At 53.1% G+C, this 19883-nt stretch overlaps 1 protein-coding gene across 5 annotated transcripts in view; it reads left to right on the plus strand.

The window, feature by feature from the left end:
- Positions 1-19883, plus strand: part of LOC135252392 (transducin-like enhancer protein 1) — a 41773-nt gene that overhangs the window by 5583 nt on the left and 16307 nt on the right. For all 5 annotated transcript variants that reach the window (XM_064330391.1, XM_064330394.1, XM_064330392.1 and 2 more), the window contains exons 2-3: positions 5895-6058; positions 19061-19124. In XM_064330391.1, coding sequence (XP_064186461.1) covers positions 5895-6058; positions 19061-19124 — 228 coding nt within the window. The remainder of the gene's footprint in view (positions 1-5894; positions 6059-19060; positions 19125-19883) is intronic.

The following is a 19883-nucleotide window of genomic DNA, read 5'->3' on the forward strand; positions in this document are numbered from 1 at the left end:
GGGGGGGGGGGGTTGGGGAGGTTGTGTCTGCTCCAGGTTTACACAAGTTGCGAAGGCGTGTCGCTGAATTCTCCCCCAAGGACAGAACAAACAGTCCGCGGGTTAGCTAATAAAAGGAGGCACCTTGGCTAATTAACTGAGCTGACAGGCAGGCTCTTCTGCGGCGCCGCTAATGCTTTCGGACGGGAGGGGAAGTCTGAATAACGAGCTTCCAAAACGAGGAACGTTAAAAAAGAAAGGATGCACGTCGCTAATGAAACAGGTGCCCGGCAAGTGCGGCTCCTCGCATGTCTGTAAGGGGGCGGAGCTCTCCAGAGCATTGTGGGGTGGGGTGGGGGGGGGGGGGTGAGCTCGAGCATGAGCCCGTCTTTGGTGTTGGGGGGGGGGTGGTGGTGATGGTGGTGTGTTAGAAATGCTAAGAAGTGGTTGTTGTGGAAAACGTATTTGAATCTGGTTAGTGTGAGAGGCTTGAACTTCAAAGGCTGAATGGACGGGAGCCTTGGGGTGGGGGGTGGGGGGGGGGTGGGGTGGGGGTGTTCCAGCACGGCCCTTGTCATTGGGGGGGATTTTGAGATGCTGATTCCGCTCAGTCCGTGAGGTCCCTGCGTGCTCCCCCCTCTCCCCCCCAGCCCCCTGTGGGCGCGGCGCACGTGAGCGCGGTCGCGGCGTACGCGCTAACGATTCTCTTCGCGGGAAAGCGCACCGCGCGGTTAGCGCCGTGCTCGCGCGGGTTCCCGCGACATTAATCAGCGAAAGCCGCCGCGAAGGTTGGGCTCGGAGTCCACCGGGGTCGTTACCGGAGCAGGCGGCCCACCCCCCCCCCCAGCCTCTGCTCTAGGGCCCATAAACTAGCCGAATTAACGGCCCGGTCCGCGCCGTGGACGGGCTCCTCTGCCCCCCGCCCCGAACGACGGCGGCGTTATTATATACGGTTTTAAACGTGATATAAATACGAACGCGGCGCGGCGCTGGGAATGGCCGTGCGGGCGAAGGGCCTCATCTGCCCGGCCCGTCGCCGTGCCGACGCTCGAACTCGGCGGCGCGGGCTCGACGTTAAAAAAAAAACTACGATTTATTTCGTTTGTTTTCGACGACGCTTTCGCCTCTTTCTTTTTTTATAAAATATGCACGGCTCCGGATTTATCGTCTCGCAGTTTTTATTCTCTTAACGTGTTTGAGTGTGTGTTTGTTTTTAGGGCTGCTCTGAACCGAAGTCATAACCGCTGATAATGGGAGCTGACAAGATGGCACCGTTGTGCGCGCGTGTGAATTATGTGTGGTGACAGAGTGTTTATGAAAAGCTTGATTTTGAAAAAAAGCTGTTAAAAAGAAGTGTCGTCGAGGGAGGGAAGGAGGGAAGGAGGGAGGGGTTAAATGCAGGCTGAAAGTGCCAGTGTGGGGAGGGGGTGTGGAGGTGTGGGGGGTATCTAAGGGGGCTGGGGGGGGGGGTGCGTTCTGTGGGAAATCATTTTTATATGAGGTAAACACTGGTGATAAGGGCGATCATTTTTACGAAACATTTGGGACAGTTTTTTTTTAGTATTATCTTATCTTATGTTGCAGAAACTTGTGCGTGTGTGCGTGCGTGCGTGTGTTTGTGTGTCTGTGTGTGTGTGTGTGTGTGTGTGTGTGTGTGTGTGTGTGTGTGTGTGTGTGTGTGTGTAGAGAGAAAGAGAGAGAGAGTGGGGCAGTCTCCCCTCGGAGGTGCTCCAGTCAAAAAGAATAGCAGAGTGGAGCGCAGCATGCATGTGTGTGTATGAGAGAGAGAGAGAGATAAAGGGAGAGAGAGAAAGGGGGAGAGAGGGAGAGAGATAGTGGGAGAGAGAGAAAGGAAGAGAGAGACAGATGAGACGGGGGGGGGGGTGAGTGAGCAAGACGATAATGAAATGGAACTGCACTGAGACTGCTGGGGATTTTGAGAAGGACCGTGAATGTGTGTGTGTACGTGTGTGTGTGTGTGTATTTGTGTGAAAAAGAGAGTGCGTGTGTGCTTGTGATTGTGTGAATGCGTCTCTGTGTGTGCGTGTGTATAAATGCATGTGGAAGTGTGTGTCTGTGTGTGTGTGTGTGTGTGTGTATGTTTGTGTGTGTGTGTGAAAAAGAGAGTGTGTGTGCACCTGTGTGTGTGTGATTCTGTGAATGCGTCTGTGTGTACGTGTGTATAAATGCATGTGCAAGTGTGTGTCTGTCTGTGTGTGTGTGTGTGTGTGTGTGAAAAAGAGGGTGTGTGTGCGTGTGTGTGTGTGCGTGCGAGTGTGTGTGTGTGAAAAAGTGAGCGTGTGTGTGTGTGTGCGTGAGTGTGTCCTCCTCTGTGTGCTCATCGCCTCAGACACTTCCAGAGGCAGCCAGACTCCATGAAGCAGCAGGTCTCCCCTGACCTGGTAATCAGGGCTGGCTCAGTCGGTCTCTCCCTGTTTAAAGGCCTGTTGGAGTGAATTTAGTCCTGATTAGAGTCATTACTCCCCTGGCCTCCCCCCCCCACCTCCCCCCCTCCCTCCACTCTCTCTCTCTAACACCTCCCTCCCTGGCCCGAGCGCTGGGTCAGAGGGGTCTGGCAGGTTTCATCCCTCCTGCGCAGATTACCGCCCCGCTAATGGGAGCCGGGCCAGGCCTGGGGCCGGGTGCTCGCCCCCCGGTAGCCCTGTGGCCCCTACATCACATTAGAACGTCCTGACAGTACACTGAGGTACAGATAATTCATTTAGAACCCGTACATCGCATTAGAACGTCCTGACAGTACACTGAGGTACAGATAATTCATTTAGAACCCGTACATCACATTAGAACGTCCTGACAGTACACCGAAGCACAGATAATTCGTTTGGAACCCGTAAATCGCATTGGAACCGTCCTCACGGTACACTGAGGTACAGATCATTCATTTAGAACCCGTACATCGCATTAGAACGTCCTGACAGTACACCGAAGCACAGATAATTCATTTCGAACCCGTACATCACATTAGAACGTCCTGACAGTACACTGAGGTACAGATCATTCATTTAGAACCCGTACATCACATTAGAACGTCCTGACAGTACACTGAGGTACAGATAATTCATTTCGAACCCATACATCACATTAGAACGTCCTCACAGTACACTGAGGTACAGATCATTCATTTAGAACCCGTACATCACATTAGAACGTCCTGACAGTACACTGAGGTACAGATCATTCATTTAGAACCCGTACATCGCATTAGAACCGTCCTCACAGTACACTGAGGTACAGATCATTCATTTAGAACCCGTACATCGCATTAGAACGTCCTGACGGTACACTGAGGTACAGATCATTCATTTAGAACCCGTACATCGCATTAGAACGTCCTGACAGTACACTGAGGTACAGATCATTCATTTAGAACCCGTACATCACATTAGAACGTCCTGATAGTACACTGAGGTACAGATCATTCATTTAGAACCCGTAAATTGCATTAGAACATCCCCTCAGCACGCTGAAGTACTACATCTTCGTCTGGAACATCCACGGGAGGTGCATGACCATGTGCCCTTCACTATGGCAACAGTGTTCTCTACCACTGGTTTAAGCTCTATATGCTATAATTACGCAGCCTATTTTCACCGGAACAACGGAGGTGCATGCCTAACGTGCGCCATCAGTCTCGAACCCGTGTGTGTGAGAGAGAGAGAGAGAGGGAGAGAGATGGTGTGTGTGTGAGAGAGAGAGAGAGAGCGATGGTGTGTGTGTGTGTGTGAGAGAGAGAGAGAGAGGATGGTGTGTGTGTGTGTGTGTGGAGAGAGAGAGATGGTGTTGTGTGTTGTGTGTGATGAGAGATGTGTAGTGGAGAGAGATGGTGATGTGTGTGAGAGTGTGTGTGTGAGAGAGAGGGAGGGGGATGGTGTGTTGTGTGTGTGTGTGAGGTGAGAGAGAAGGTGGTGGTATGTGTGTGTGTGTGTGATATGACGAAAGGACTGGTGTGTTGCTTGTCCACGCTGCTCACTAGCAGGAAGCCTTTCCCTCAGCCCCAGTGAACCTGTCACTCATCTCTCCTCCGCTTCACTGAAATGCCAGTCCTGGGTCTCACGGCCATCCCTCCCTCCTTCCCTCTCTCCTGTTATATTTCTATCACTCCTTTCTTTAGGAAGAGTAGCGCACCCTTTCCCCTTAATGAGTTTTGGGGGGGGGGGGAGCAAGGCGCATGGTGATGGGAATGGAAAGGTTGCGATTAAAGAGGATGAAGAGAAGGAGAGAAGGAGAGAAGGAGAGGGGTGTCTTTTTGGCAGTAACCTCTCTAAAGCCGGTGTAGTGCAGGCACAGGGCACGAGACCCCCTGCCTGCTGTGGGGTAGCACAGGTCATTAGGATGGGGGGACAGGGGGACGGGGGGACGGGGGACGGGGGGTGGGGGTACGTCCTCCTGCACCCTGGTGCCGTGGCTCGGTTCTCCCCGCTGATGTGGCCCCCCCCACCCCCCTGCGACACACCACCCACCCCCCTCTCTTACCCTATGAAAACCTGGCCCCAACATACGGTTTCCTCTCCACCTATCTTGTGTTCTCTTTCTCCCTCTCTCTGTTCCTCTCCCCTTCTCTTTCTCTCTCTCTCCTGCTCACACACACACACACACTCTCTTTAACACACACACACACACACACACACACACACACTCTCTTTAACACACACACACACACACACACACACACACACACACACACACTTGTTTGTGGAGTAGCCCAGGTTTCGGAACGCTGTGGAAATCTGGGGGATTTTCCTCAAGTTTTCCAGAAAATCACCCGTCTGACCACGAGCAGATTTCCCACAGGAGCCGTTTGACTAGAAATCCCCTTCCAAACGAACGCTGGTTAATCGGTGCGGTGCTGTTGTTGTTGAAACGGCGGTGCTGGGCTGGGTCAGCAGCCTGTCTTCCCTCGCCTCGCAAAAGGAGAGTTTGTGGCTCGTGGAACGGGCGGGAGAGGGGGTGTTGAAAGTTTGGGGGTGCGGGGGGGTGTGGACCTGGGCTGTGGGTCTCCTGACAGACACACAGAGACAGGGAGAGAGTCTCGCCTCTGAGCAGGCCGGGGGGGGTGGGGGGGGGGTCTTTGTCTGGCTGTCCCGCTTCATTATCCCCGGGTCCTAATTGCACAGGGGCGTTCTGCAGGGGAAGGGCCCGGGTGCTGGGGGGAGGGTGCCGACCTGGTGGAGTTCCCCTTTTAATCCTAAATTTAACAAGCTTCGCTATTCATTTAAACCCCATCTGCCCACCCCCCTCCACACCGCCCCGCTCCACACAACCACCCCTCACACATTTCTCTTTCTTTTAGTAGTCCCTGCTCTCCCTCTCATCTCCACACCCCCACTCATCCCTCTCATCTCTCTTTCTCTCTCTCTCTCTCTCTCCCTCCCTCCCTCCCTCCCCTCGCTTCTCTTTCATCTCTGTCCTTTGGCTGTGCTGCTCGTGTCACTTTGAACGTCGTATCGCGGCCTCGCCTGTTCCGCCGCCGTCTTTCCTCGCAGCGCTCTCTCTCACGAAACTGCGCGTGTGTCACCCCCAACTTTAAAAAATCCTCATTGCCCTCCTTTGTCTACTTCTGACCAGCGCTGTCATCTTTTCACGTAGCGGTACGTTAGTGAGTAAACAGGCTGATTAACCCTTTCAGCTGTGAGGTCACAGATATGTGTTTAGAATGTTCTCAACTGAACATTCTAATGGTGATGTCACAATCGCCGCTGGTAATTGAAAGCAGTGGAGTTCTAGAACACTTAAAATTTAGAAAAAAAACATTCCAAAAGTCCTACGCTTCAAAGGGTTACTCTGGGAAAAGGTGAGCATGTGCGTCTGTGAACTGCTGCAGATGCTTTTACTCTCCTGTAAACTCTCCGTTGCTGAGGGTTTTTTGTCGTTTGACCGCTGCTCTTTCTCCTCAGGCACCTCTTCAGCCGCCTCCCGGGTCCTCTGCCTCGGCGGCGGCGGCCGCAGCGGCGGCGGCGGCGGCGGCATCGGGGACCCCCCAGTCTCTGAAGCTCACGTACCCCGAAACCCTGGACCGCATCAAAGAGGAATTCCAGTTCCTGCAGACGCAGTACCACAGGTAGGCCTAGAGGCTGTAACTAGGCCCGGGGACCGTTGCTAGGCCCAGAGACTGTTGCTAGGCCCGGGGACTGTTGCTAGGCCCGAACACCACTGCAGAACGTTCTCTGTAGCTGTTAGATGTCGATGAGTGCTGAAGTTCTCTGTGTGTTTATGCCCCCTCTTCTGCTAATGGGTGAGACCTTTATGAATCAGTATGAATCAGTACTTCCAGATGAATCCATAAAAATCATGAGACGTCATATCCCTGCCTGCCTACACACCTGTGGAGCAGGTGAAGCACAAGGGCTGCTGTGCATTGGCCCGTATGAGAGGCAGGAAGGGCCTGGTTTGGTGTGGTCTGGCCTGGTTTGGCCCAGTTTTACCTGGTCTGACCCAGTCTGGCCTGATCTGGTTGGCCAGGTTTAGCCTGGTCTGGCTCAGTCTGTCCTGGTTTGGCCTGGTCTCCCTCACCTGTAAGATGATAGCCAGGATTCAGTGGCTTTTTCCTGTACGGTGCCTGGCTCCTGCTGATAGGGGAAGGAGGATGGACAGACGGGGGGAAGGAGAGAACAATCGTGCAGAGCAGAGTGTGGAAAAAGAGAGAGAGAGATAGATAGAGAGATGGCCTTATGAGTGTTTACCTTTGTCTTTTACTCCAGCCTTTTCTCTGGTCTAAGGGAAACGTATACTTGGAGGTGGTGTAAATAAGACAGTAAAATGTGTGTGTCTGTGTTCCTGTGTGTATGTGTGTGCGTGTGTGCATGCGTATGTGTGTGTACGTTTGTGTGTGCCTGTGCGCACGCGTGCGCGCGAGAGTGTGTGTGCCTGCGTGTGTGTGTGTGTGTGTGTGTGTGTGTGTGTGCCTGTGTGTGCCTGTGTGTGAGTGTGAGTGTGTGTGTGTGTGTGTGTGTGTGTGTGTGTGTGTGTGTGTGTGTGTGTGTAGGTGTATGTGTATGTGTGTGTGTTAGTGTGTGTGTGTGTGTGTGTGTAGGTGTATGTGTATGTGTGTGTGTGTTAGTGTGTGTGTGTGTGTGTGCGCCTGCGTGTTAGTGTGTGTGTGTGTTTAATATGCTTCTCAGTGAACAGCAGTGCAGGAGTAACAGACAGGCTGTCTGTAATGTTGGCCTCTTGCTGGCAGGGCCTGTTTTTGTCGTTTTATTTTTTCTTCTCCTTTTTTCCCCTCCCCCTCTTGGCACACCTTCACACGCGGCGGCTTTGATTCCGAGCAGCACAATCTGGGAAATCCACCCTCTCCCGACCCCTATTATAAGACCCTGCTGCCCCTCCCCCAGCCCCCACACCACCCCCAAACCCTCCACTCTCCCCCAAAACCCCCTCCACCTCTCCCACCCCCAAACCTCCTCTCCCAAAACCCTCCACTCTCCCCCACCCCCAAACCCTCCACTCCCAAACCCTCCACCCCCCCACCAAACCCTCCACTCCCCCCCTCCTCCACCAAATCCTTCAAGCCCCCCTTTCAGTTCCCAGTGCAAACAGGACCCCTCCTTTCAACAGCATGGCTGATTCCACAAATTCCACCAGAAGCCCCCACCCCCCCCCTCGTCAGTCCCCCCGCCTGTCACCAAGGACGGGGGCCAGCGAGCCCTTCAGTCTTCATCTCCTGAGCTCTCCTCTTCCTCAGTCTGTTCGTAGCCCTCTCACCTTCAGTCTACACTGCCTCTGCGTTGTGTAAAGATTTTTTAAAATCTTTAATAAATATCGATGTAGATCTCACACAAGAGCCTTGTTTGATCAGTCGGGCGGCTTAATTAGGCTAGTAGCTACGCAGCACTGCTCTCTCTGGTCTGCACTGCTTTCAGTGAGAGAGAGAGAGAGAGAGAGAGAACAGCAGCAAGAGACGAGTAGAGTAAGAGTGAGAGTGAGAGTGAGAGTGACAGAGACAGAGAGAATGAGAGAGAGAGAGACAGAGAGACTGAGAGAGAGCGAGAGACAGAGAGAATGAGAGAGAGAGTGAGAGAGCGAGGGCGAGAGACAGAGAGGATGAGAGAGCGAGAGACAGGGAGAATGAGAGAGAGAGTGAGAGAGCGAGGGCGAGAGACAGAGAGAATGAGAGAGAGAGTGCGAGAGCGAGAGACAGAGAGAATGAGAGATGGAGTGAGAGAGCGAGACAGAGATGAGAGAGACAGAGAGAATGAGAGAGAGAGTGAGAGAGCGAGGGCGAGCGTGTTGCGCAGTCCGAGGCGCTGGCGGCGGGAGCGTGTGAGGCGTCGATACGCCACGGCGGAGGACTCCAGCAGAGAGGGCGTGGCGAGCACGGTTCTGAATCCACTGTAACCTGGGCCTAACTGAGCACGGTTCTGAATCCACTGTAACCTGGGCCTGACTGAGCACGGTTCTGAATCCCACTGTAACCTGGCCTAACTGAGCACCGTTCTGAATCCCACTGTAACCTGGGCCTAACTGAGCACGGTTCGAATCCCACTGTAACCTGGGCCTAATGAGCACGGTTCTAATCCCTGTAACCTGGGCCTAAGGCACGGTTCTGATCCCACTGTAACCTGGGCCTAACTGAGCACGGTTCTGAATCCACTGTAACCTGGGCCTGACTGAGCACGGTTCTGAATCCCACTGTAACCTGGCCTAACTGAGCACCGTTCTGAATCCCACTGTAACCTGGGCCTAACTGAGCACGGTTCCGAATCCCACTGTAACCTGGGCCTGACTGAGCACGGTTCTGAATCCCACTGTAACCTGGGCCTAACTGAGCACGGTTCTGAATCCACTGTAACCTGGCCTAACTGAGCACCGTTCTGAATCCCACTGTAACCTGGGCCTAACTGAGCACGGTTCTGAATCCCACTGTAACCTGGGCCTAACTGAGCCGGTTCTGAATCCACGTAACCTGGGCTAACTGAGCACCGACTGATCCACTGTAACCTGGGCCTAACTGAGCACCGTTCTGAATCCCACTGTAACCTGGGCCTAACTGAGCACGGTTCTGAATCCCACTGTAACCTGGGCCTAACTGAGCACGGTTCTGAATCCCACTGTAACCTGGGCCTAACTGAGCACGGGAACCTGGGCTCGCCGAGCACCTCCTACCCATCTGCTCAGCCTGCCAACGGCACGGTACTGAATTCCAGACTCTAACCTGGGCCTAAATGAGCACGGTTCTGAATCCCACTGTAACCTGGCCTAACTGAGCACGGTTCTGAATCCCACTGTAACCTGGGCCTAACTGAGCACGGTTCTGAATCCCACTGTAACCTGGGCCTAACTGAGCACGGTTCTGAATCCCACTGTAACCTGGGCCTAACTGAGCACCGTTCTGAATCCCACTGTAACCTGGGCCTAACTGAGCACGGTTCTGAATCCCACTGTAACCTGGCCTAACTGAGCACGGTTCTGAATCCCACTGTAACCTGGGCCTAACTGAGCACCGTTCTGAATCCCACTGTAACCTGGGCCTAACTGAGCACCGTTCTGAATCCCACTGTAACCTGGGCCTAACTGAGCACCGTTCTGAATCCCACTGTAACCTGGGCCTAACTGAGCACCGTCCTGAGTCCCACTGTAACCTGGGCCTAACTGAGCACGGTTCTGATCCCACTGTAACCTGGCCTAACTGAGCACGTTCTGAACCCCACTGTAACCTGGGCCTAACTGAGCACCGTTCTGAATCCCACTGTAACCTGGGCCTAACTGAGCACGGGTTTTGAATCCACTGTAACCTGGGCCTGACTGAGCACGGTTCTGAATCCACTGTAACCTGGCCTACGAGCACGTTCTGAATCCACTGTAACCTGGGCCTAACTGAGCACGGTTCTGAATCCCACTGTAACCTGGGCCTAACTGAGCACGGTTCTGAATCCCACTGTAACCTGGGCCTAACTGAGCACGGTTCTGAATCCCACTGTAACCTGGGCCTAACTGAGCACGGTTCTGAATCCCACTGTAACCTGGGCCTAACTGAGCACGGTTCTGAATCCCACTGTAACCTGGGCCTGACTGAGCACCGTTCTGAATCCCACTGTAACCTGGGCCTAACTGAGCACGGTTCTGAATCCCACTGTAACCTGGGCCTAACTGAGCACGGTTCTGAATCCCACTGTAACCTGGGCCTAACTGAGCACGGTTGAATCCACTGTAACCTGGCCTAACTGAGCACGTTCTGAATCCCACTGTAACCTGGGCCTAACTGAGCACGGTTCTGAATCCACTGTAACCTGGGCCTAACTGAGCACGGTTCTGAATCCCACTGTAACCTGGGCCTAACTGAGCACGTTCTGAATCCCACTGTAACCTGGGCCTACTGAGCACCGTTCTGAATCCACTGTAACCTGGGCCTAACTGAGCACGGTTCTGAATCCCACTGTAACCTGGGCCTAACTGAGCACCGTTCTGAATCCCGCCGCGGGGCGGGGCGGGGCGGGGCGGGGAGGGGGGGGCTGAGCCGTTTAACGGCGCGGGGCTTTGGGCCAAGGCGCTGGAGCAGCACCGCCAGGCCAGGCTCAGCGGACGGGCCGGCCTTCCTCTCTCGGGCCGGTCCTCTGTGCTGGGCGCCCGTTCTGTCCCTGTGCCTAACTGGGGGGCAACGAGGGCTAACCGAGCCCTGGAGGAAGGTGACCCCCCCCACACACACACACACCACACACACACAACACACCACACACAACACACCACACACCCCGAAGCACGCACAAAAACTTACCCAAATCTCGCATAAAAAAACTCTCACTCCTAAACCCCATAATAGACAGGCCTAATCCCCCCATAGTATCGATCGTGGGAGTTATGGAGCTGGGAAGAGATGGCGGTAAAGGGATTAGGGGAGATGAGTTTGAGATGTGGGGGTGTGTGTGCGTGTGTGTGTGAGAAAATCAATGTGTGTGTGTGTGCGTGCGTGCGTGTGTGTGGTGTGTATGTGCGTGTGTGTGTGTGTATGTGTGTATGTGCATGTGTGTGTATGTGATGGAGAGAGTTGGGCTGGGGCAACAGCTGCTCTTTGATAACTTCTAACACTCAGACAGGATGGAGGCAGAGAGGAACTGCTGGCAGAAGGCTTTCATTACACTAATTCCATATAAACACACACACACGCACACACACACACACCACACCACACCACACACACACACACACACTCTCACACACACACATACACATACACATACACTCACACATACACACTCACACACACCATACACACACACACACACACGCACACACACACTCACACACTCACACACACTCACACTCACCACAAACACACACACACACACCCCTCTTGAGATTCCTCATGGTCGAATGGGCACACAAGGCCCCCGGTAGGCGGTAGGTTTGGTGTGTCGTGTTGGTGTGGGTTGAGCGTGTGTGTGTGTGTGGTGGTGTGAGTGTAGTGTATGTGTAGTTATGTGTGTGTGAGTGGTGGTGTGGTGTTCGTGTGGTGTGTTGTGTTGGGTTGTTGATGTGGTGCGTGTGTGGTGTGTGAGTGTGTGTGTGTGTGTGTGTGTGTGTGAGAGAGTGTGTGGTGTGATTGTGTGTGTGTGTGTGTGTGCGTGCGTGGTGTGTGTGTGTGTGTTGCTGTGTGTGCGTGTGCGTGTGCGTGTGGTGTGCGTGTGCGTGGCGTGTGGTGGGGTGTCGTGAGTGTGTGTGTGTGTGTATGAGTGTATATGTGTGTGTGTGTGTGAGAGTGTGTGTGTGTGTGTGTGTGTGTGTGTGTGTGTGTGTGTGTGTGTGTGTGTGTGTGAGTGAGAGAGAGTGTGTGTGTGTGTTTGTCCTTGCAGCGGTAGCTGTGTGCGGAGGACACCGGTGGGGCACTCAGTAAAGAAGCGCACGTCCACACTGAGCGCGCTCAAGGCCAGCTTCTCCCGCGTTCCCCTGGCGCTTCTCAGAGCAGAGCCGCCGCGGCCTCAGCCCGAAGTCCGATCCGCGGCTTTTAAACTCCGAGCCTTAATCCCGGTGACACCCGCCCCCCAGCCTTAATCCCGGTGACACCCCCCCCCCATTTAAATGCACCCTCAATGCCTGCTGTAGCTGCATTTCTGTTAAAATGGAGGTGGAGGAGAAAAAGACACACTTTTTGCGGCACTAAAAACAAATCGCTTCTGATTGGGCGCAGCGCACCCGCCAGGGCAGGTGTTCCCAGAATGCTTTGTCAGGGAAAAGGGGAGTCACATGACTTGTGGCAAGCAATGAATCACTTGTGTGAGAGAGCGGGGGATTTTTAACTTTATTTTTGTATTTTTTTGTTGCATAAATAATGTTTTGGGGTAGGCTGTATGTGAACAGCAGCTGCATCTGGTAGTCTCAGTGCATATTTAGACCAGTTATTCTCATTTTTCTCCAACTGTCAAACGAGTAAAAATGCTAAGTACTTTTAGTTGAATTAATTATAGTGCTTTTAATTTCCATAATGCCTCAGAGTATAAGCAGACTACGAAGTACAACAGCAACAACAGTAATAAGCAAAATTTATATATAAAGATCCTGGATTTTCAATATTGGGAAACTGGATGTGAGTCATTGGAATGATTGGAATGGAAATGCGATTGTGGGGAAAATTGCGTCTGGACCAGCGTGCGTAAATTCAGAGTCTGTCCAATTTGTCAAATGCTTGTTTGCACTCTCCTGAATTGGTAGATGCTGCTGCAGCGAGGAGCGCAAATTCAGTACAACCGAGCGTTCGAAACTGTGGAGAAAATGGGGTAAATGTAGGAGGACTGTAGAGTGCGAGAGAGAGAGAGAGAGAGAGCGTAATGAGAATGACTTCAACACAGGGAGGCACCACCACTGTGATGTGTTGTTTGGGTAATGGAGGCTTGTAACCCAGACGCCAGTGCAACAGGAGTCATGTGATCGTGTGTGGGCTGCTGGGTTGTTACCTGGCATGCGGCAAATTTGGCTAATTATAGTTTGTGTGTGGTTTCCGTGCGTCCTATAAGAAGGGTGTTAAAGTAAGCCAAATGTGAGACAATGGAAGGAAGTATGAACTCTCTCCCCGCCCCCCCCGCCCCCTCATTGGCAGAAGACAGGATTGAATACCAGAGATGTTTCTGAGGCGGAAGAGATCTTAGTCATGTTGTTAGTGTGGCGTGCGGACGGGCGTTTTGGAGTCTAACAAAGCTCTCGGATTGTTTACAGGTGTATGAGCTGTGATTACAAGGCTGTCAAAGGTAAAGCTGCAATCAGCGGCTGCGGAAGGCTTAGTCTTATTCGGAGAGACGGGATGACGGGGCAGATCGTGTCTGGGACACTTTTGGAAAGCAGAGCTGCCAGTTGGTTGCGTTGTAATGATATCTTGGACCAGGTCACCTGAAAATGTCAGGCGAACAAGCAGTATGTAGTGGGGGGGAATGGGATCAAGAACTGGTCCCTGAGGGACGCCCGTTAAAAAGGGGCATTCAGGTTTAAATGAGAGGGCAGGGTGTGCCTGGTATTCCGCAGGATGTGGGTACGCCCTCGTCACGCGCCCCTGCCTCAAGTCTGATTGACAGATGTCAGTCAAGAAAGGGCATCGCATGAGTACTGCAGAAAGATGGCAGCTGTGAGTCGAACACATAAATAAAATAAAAATCTATTTTATGAAAGTGATAGCCTATATAAAAAATGGATTCAAAATTTTTTGCGCAGAACTCCTGTTTTCACTGAACGTTATGAATCTTAGTGGACCGTCCTCTCCAAACTTCAGTGAGCTCAAGAGCGTGCCCCCCCCCCCTTCCTCCACCCAAGTTCAAGTTGCTTGTGTCTGGTGTGATTGGCTGTGGAATTGCAAGCCTGAGATGGTCATTGCTAAGACCTGATTGCCCTAGTGCTTGGTCGTGAAATTTGCTTGCAAGACGTCTTCATCACTCCGAAACCCGATTGGCTCGGGATTTATGAGAGAAGGGAGTGACGGGGTCCTTCATTCATAATGGCTGGCCATCCACCATCATCTCTGTAATGCTGCTCTCAAGCTCAAGATCCCAGGGCCAAGAGCTAGAGAAATGGAGAATGAGAGTGACATAGAGAGAAAAACAGAGCGAGATATAGAGAAAGAACAAAGGAAAAAAGGGAGAGAAAAGAGTGAGAGAAAGGGAGAGGAGGCGACATAGAGGGAGAGAGAGAGAGAGAGAGGAGAGGAGAGGAGAGGAGGAGAGGAGAGGAGGGAGAGGGAGAGAGAGGGAGAGAGGAGAGGGGGAAGTGTAGCTCTGAGCGAAAGCACGTGTGTAAACGGTCGTGGCTTTCTGTGCACCTCTAGCCGTTGGCCTGGTGCAGCCTCCTGTCGTGAGATAGCAAACGCCTCCGTGAGCTATTCTGTGAAGCCACAGAGCCTGAGCCCGTCTGCGCCGCCTGACCGCCTACACGCCAGCACGCTACCTGCCCTGCAGCACACGTCCTGCAGCATACGCCTACCGCACACGCCTGCAGCACACGCCTGCAGCACACGCCTGCAGCACACCCTAGCCGCACACACGCCTGCGCAGCCACGCACACGCCTGCAGCACACGCCTACACACGCCAACACGCCACCCACAGTCGCAGCACACGCCTCACACAGCCTAAGCACACGCCTACCGCACACGTCCTGCAGCACACGCCTGCAGCACACGCCTACCACACATGCCTACCGCACACGCCTACCGCACACGTCCTGCAGCACACGCCTGCAGCACACGTCCTGCAGCACACGCCTGTCATTGAGGCTTCTCAGGCATTTTCATGTGGCCGACTGTTATTTATGCACGTGTGTGTGTCCGCGCTTCACTGGCGTGTGTCCAGGCTGCTGTTACGTGTGAATGTGTGTGTGTGTGTGTGTGCGCGTGCGTGTGTGGGTGTGTGTGTGTGGTTCTGTGTGTGTGCGTGTGTGTGTGTGTGTTTCTGTGTGTGTGTGTGTTTCTGTGTGTGTGTGTGTGTGTGTGTGTGTGGTATGGTTATGTGCCCCAGCTGTTTTTATGTGTGTGTGTGTGTGTGTGTGTGGTGTGTGTGGTGTGTGTGTTGTGTGTTGGTTCTGTGTGGCTGTGTGTGTTATGTTTTTGTGTGTGTGTGTGTGTGTGGTACGGTTATGCGGCCTGGCTGTTTTTATACATAAGTGTGTGGTGCTGTCATCTGGGTGAAGTTTGCTTTATTGGGATGTGTGGTGCCGCCTTGCCTGCATGTGTCTCACTGTGTCTGCTTAGCCCGCTGGCTTTGATGTCTGGGTCTGGTTAAGAGTTTCTTCCTTTTTTCTGTCAGGGAGTTTTTTTATTATTTAGGGATGTTTTGTGCAGTGAAGTCTGAGTGATTAGTGGTAGCAGAGAGAGAGAATACGCGTCTGTGTTTGTGTGCGTGGGTGTGTGTGTGCGCGCGCGTGTGAGTGTACGTGCGTCTGTGAGTGTATGTGTGCGTGCGTACGTCTGTACACGTGCATGCATGCATACATGCATCTGTGATTGTGTGTGTGGGTGTGTGTGTGTGTCTGTGTGTGAACGCTAGTTGTGGGGGCAGTGTATGTGAGTTGTGTGTGTTTGCATTTGTGCTTGCCTGTGTGTATGTTTTTGTGTGTGTTGGTATTTGTGCATGGCTGTGAGTGTGTGTGTGTGTGTGCAAGTGCGCGTGTGTGTGTGTATGTGTGTGTGTCTGTGTGTGTGTGTGTGTCTGTGAGTGTGTGTGTGCGCGTACGTCTGTACGTGCATGCATGCATACATGCATCTGTGATTGTGTGTGTGTGTCTGTGTGTGTCTGTGTGTGTCTGTGTCTGTGTGTGTGTGTGCGTGTGCGTGTGCGTGTGTGTATATGTACATGTGAGTGAAAGTGATGACGGGTGTGTGTGTGTGTGTGTGTGTATGTACATGTGAGTGAAAGTGATGACGGGTGTGTGTGTGTGTGTGTATGTGTGTGTGTGTGTGTGTGTATATGTGCATGTGAGTTAAAGTGATGACGTGTGTATGTGTGTGTGTGTGTGTGTGTGTATATGTGCATGTGAGTGAAAGTGATGATGTGGGTGTGTGTGTGTGTGTATGTACATGTGAGTGAAAGTGATGACGGGTGTGTGTGTGTGTGTGTATGTACATGTGAGTGAAAGTGATGACGGGTGTGTGTGTGTGTGTGTACATGTGATGACGGGTGTGTGACGGAGAGAAGGCGGTGTGTGAGTCGTGTCTGTGCGGTGGGGGGTGGGGGTTGGGGGGGGGGGGGTGATGGGTATGCCAGCGTCAGAGCTGTTGGGGGTCTGGCAGCCGGCAGATTTGTCGCCGGTGGCGATGATCATCTTATCTGCTGTCACCGTGGGAACGAGATTGGGAGCGCGCAGCATCCAGCCCCCATCGTCAGGCGGTCCCTGAGCCCGCTGACTGACTGAGCGCGCCCGCGGACTAATTACTGCCCCCACCGCCCCTGCCCCCCCCTCCCCTGCTCCCCCCGTATCCCAGAGACACCCCTCTCCTCTCTGTCACCCACCCCTTCCTCCCTATTACACACCGTCATCACTGTAACTCACGTGCACACGCACTTACAGGCACACACGCCTGCATACACACATGCACGCAAACACACACGTGCACACGAATGTACACGCACACACACACACACACGCACTTACAGGCATGCGCAGGCACGAACACACACACGCACATACGCACCTGCACACGCAAATGCAGGCAAACACACACGCACACACAAACGGAAACAGATGGCGCACATATATTAAAACACACATATTCACGATCATACATGCATACACACATACGTAGACACGCACGTACGTACAAATGCGCAATCATACATACACACAGGCACGCACGTGAGCGTACGAGAGTAAAAACACGCAGTTGCATGCGCATGCGCACGTGCGTGCACAAAATAGACACGCTTTCACACGCAAACAAGCACGTACACACACACACACGCGCGCGCGCAAAAATGCACATTACTGCATGTGCGCCTGCATTGCCCAGCATTTCAGTGCTAGTGGCCGGTCTTCCAGTAAACAGCCTTTAAAAGCCGTCTGCAAATATTGCCTGTTTAAAAATAATATAATTAAAGTTCTGCATCGGACGCTGAGAGCAGCGCCCGGGTTGAAACACGGGGATAAAAGCGATTTTTCCCGTGTGCGGGGGAAAGAAAAAAAAATAAAAATCTCGATAAACGGATCCGCAGATTTCGCCCGTTCTCAGAAATCCTGGGCGACTTCTGCACCCAGGCAATTTCGCTTAATAAAATCTACCGGGGGAATGAATTGAAACCCCCCCCCCTCCCCCCCTCCCCTCGCCGCCCCGCCATCTCTGCTCCTCTCCCCCCCCCCTCGCCCCCCGACCCCGCCCCGCCTGCTCGCTCGCAGTGATAAATGAGTCAATTTTGTGCGGTTGCGCCAGGCTGGGGATGGGGGAGTGGGAGGGAGGGAGGGAAGGAAGGGGGGGGCACTTATTACCTGTTGCCGGCTGGTAATGTTGCGGCATTAATCATATTCTAATTTCCCAGGCCCCAGCATAAATCTGCTCCGTCGCCGTGGCAGCGGTGGGGTGAAATACGGCGGGGGGGCGGCGGGGGTCAGGGGTGGTGAGTTATAGAGGACGTGGTGGGGGGGGCAGGAGGGAGGGAGGGTGGGAGGGGGGGGGTCATTCCTTAAAGGCCTGTGTGGGGGTTCCTGAGGTCCAGAGACATGTCACGCTCACTCAGGATGACTACCGGCCCCCTTAGCAAGGGCTGGGGGGGGACGGGGGGGCGGGGGCGGGGGGGGGGGGGGCGCTGTTACAGAGCACACTGCTCACATGCACTGGGTGTTCTCTGTCTCTCTCTCTGCTTCCTTTCTTTTCTCTCTCTCTGTCTGTCTCTCTTTCTTTTCTCTCTCTCTCTGTCGCTCTCTTTTGCTCTCACCGGTCTCTTTCTCCTTCTCTCTCTTTCTCTCCCTCCCTCCCTCTTTCTCATCATCCATCCCTCTCTTCCTTCTTCCCTCTCACCCTTTCTCTCTCTCTCCCTCCATTCATCCCTCCATCCCTCTCTCTCTCCCTCTCTCTCCCAGATGCGCTGAGTGAAACAGGCTGTGGATGCTCGGCTGTGCTCTCTCAGTTCAGAAACAGACCCGTCTCTGTGTCCAAAACGCATCTGAAAAACTTTCAGCTCTTTAGAGCCCCAATATAAAAAATAATTGTGACACAGTCCTGGCAGATCTGTTAAGCATTTTCAGTGGTACATGTTGCGTACAAAAACGCCATTACAACTCAATGAAAGCAGACATGTTCTGAATATTGATGAAAAGCAAGATCGCTTTTAATATTTCTCAGTAATCTGGCATTGGTCTTCTCTGGTGTCTGAAAGGTGAAACTGTTTCCAGTTGAAAGCTCTCACTCGGGGGTTGATGTGTTCATGGCTGCTGTTTCGCACAGGTGACCCCCACCTGTGAGTGCAGGTGTGGAATAGTCCACAGGCGGGGGGAGTCCAGGGGAGCAGGGGTTCCCCAAATGTCCTCAAGAAAAAGTGCCACTGAAGGAGTGTGAATGCATTTTCTGTACCCCACGCTGTATAAAAATACAGCCTGAATAGTGTTCAAACATGGACAGTTTTTTCTGTTTTTGTGAATAGTGTCAGTGTCAAATGGGGGTGGGGGGGGGGTCATTTGCTTTCATGTGTAATGTGACTGTGTGCCCCCCCCCCCCAAAAAAAAAACACCCTCTCATGACTCCATAGCTATGCTGCATGTGTTCTGTCTCTGGTGTAAGATTCCCTAGCCGGGTCAAAGTCACAGTGACTCGTATAACGCGGGTGGATGTGATCGCGGGTGGATGTGATTATGTTCACATTCTGCGTCGCTGTGCGCTGTTCACTTTATGAACTCACCAGGAGGCCTCAAACTGTTACACCAGGGAATTACCACGTTAAGGGATGGCTTACACTGACACTACTCTAAAAATCCCTCTCTCTCTCTCTCTCCCGCTCTCTCCCCTCTCCTCTCTCTCTCTCTCTCTCTCCCCCCTCTCCTTTCTCTTTCTCTCTCTCTCTCCCCCCCTCTCCCTCTCTCTCTCTCCCCCCTCTCTCCTCCCTTTCTCTCCCTCTCCTTCTCTCTATCTCTCTATCTCTCTCTCTGCCTCTTTTCACTTGTGCGCAGCTTGAAGTTGGAGTGCGAGAAGCTGGCCACAGAGAAGACGGAGATCCAGAGACACTACGTGATGGTGAGACTCCGCCCACTTTTCAGTGTTCACGCCCACATTTCTGCCCCGCCCCTTTTGCGCGCCCCGCCCACCTCCTCATCCTCTGCTCGGATAGGACAGCTCACGGTGGAAAAGCCGCGCGTAAAGACTCCTCTCAGCTGAGATGAGAACCGTGTCTTCACCAGCGCTGTCTGTCGTGTGAGGAGTCTGTTTATTTTGGAAGCGGTAATTATCTGAACTCCTACGATTCCCCTCCTCGCTGGTGACTAAGCTCTGACCGGATCTGCGTTCGATTGTAGGTTCCTCCGTCTCGTCACCGTGAAGAAACTGTCAGTTTATTTCTTGCTGCGAGGAAGGGTAGTATTTAAAAGATGCGGTATCCCAGCCAACGGTTGTAGTGTTGAAGGCCTTTTTGAAATTAATGGTTTGAGTACGAACACACTCTCTTTGTCACAGACACGCGCTCGCACACACAAACATGGACACGCACACGCAGACACACACCCACGCGCACTCGCACTCGCACTCGCACTCACACACACACCACACACACACACACTCACACACTCACTCACACATGCACACACACACACAAACACACGCGCACACGCACACACACACACACACACACACACACACTCGCGCGCGCGCACACACACCACACATACACACACACACACACCCGCACATACACACACACTCGCGCGCACACACACGCACACGCGCACACACACACACACACACACACCCCCGCACACACACACAGTCTTAAAAACACGC

This window comes from Anguilla rostrata, chromosome 4, assembly GCF_018555375.3.
Source record: "Anguilla rostrata isolate EN2019 chromosome 4, ASM1855537v3, whole genome shotgun sequence".
In the NCBI taxonomy this organism is placed as follows: Eukaryota; Metazoa; Chordata; class Actinopteri; order Anguilliformes; family Anguillidae; genus Anguilla; species Anguilla rostrata.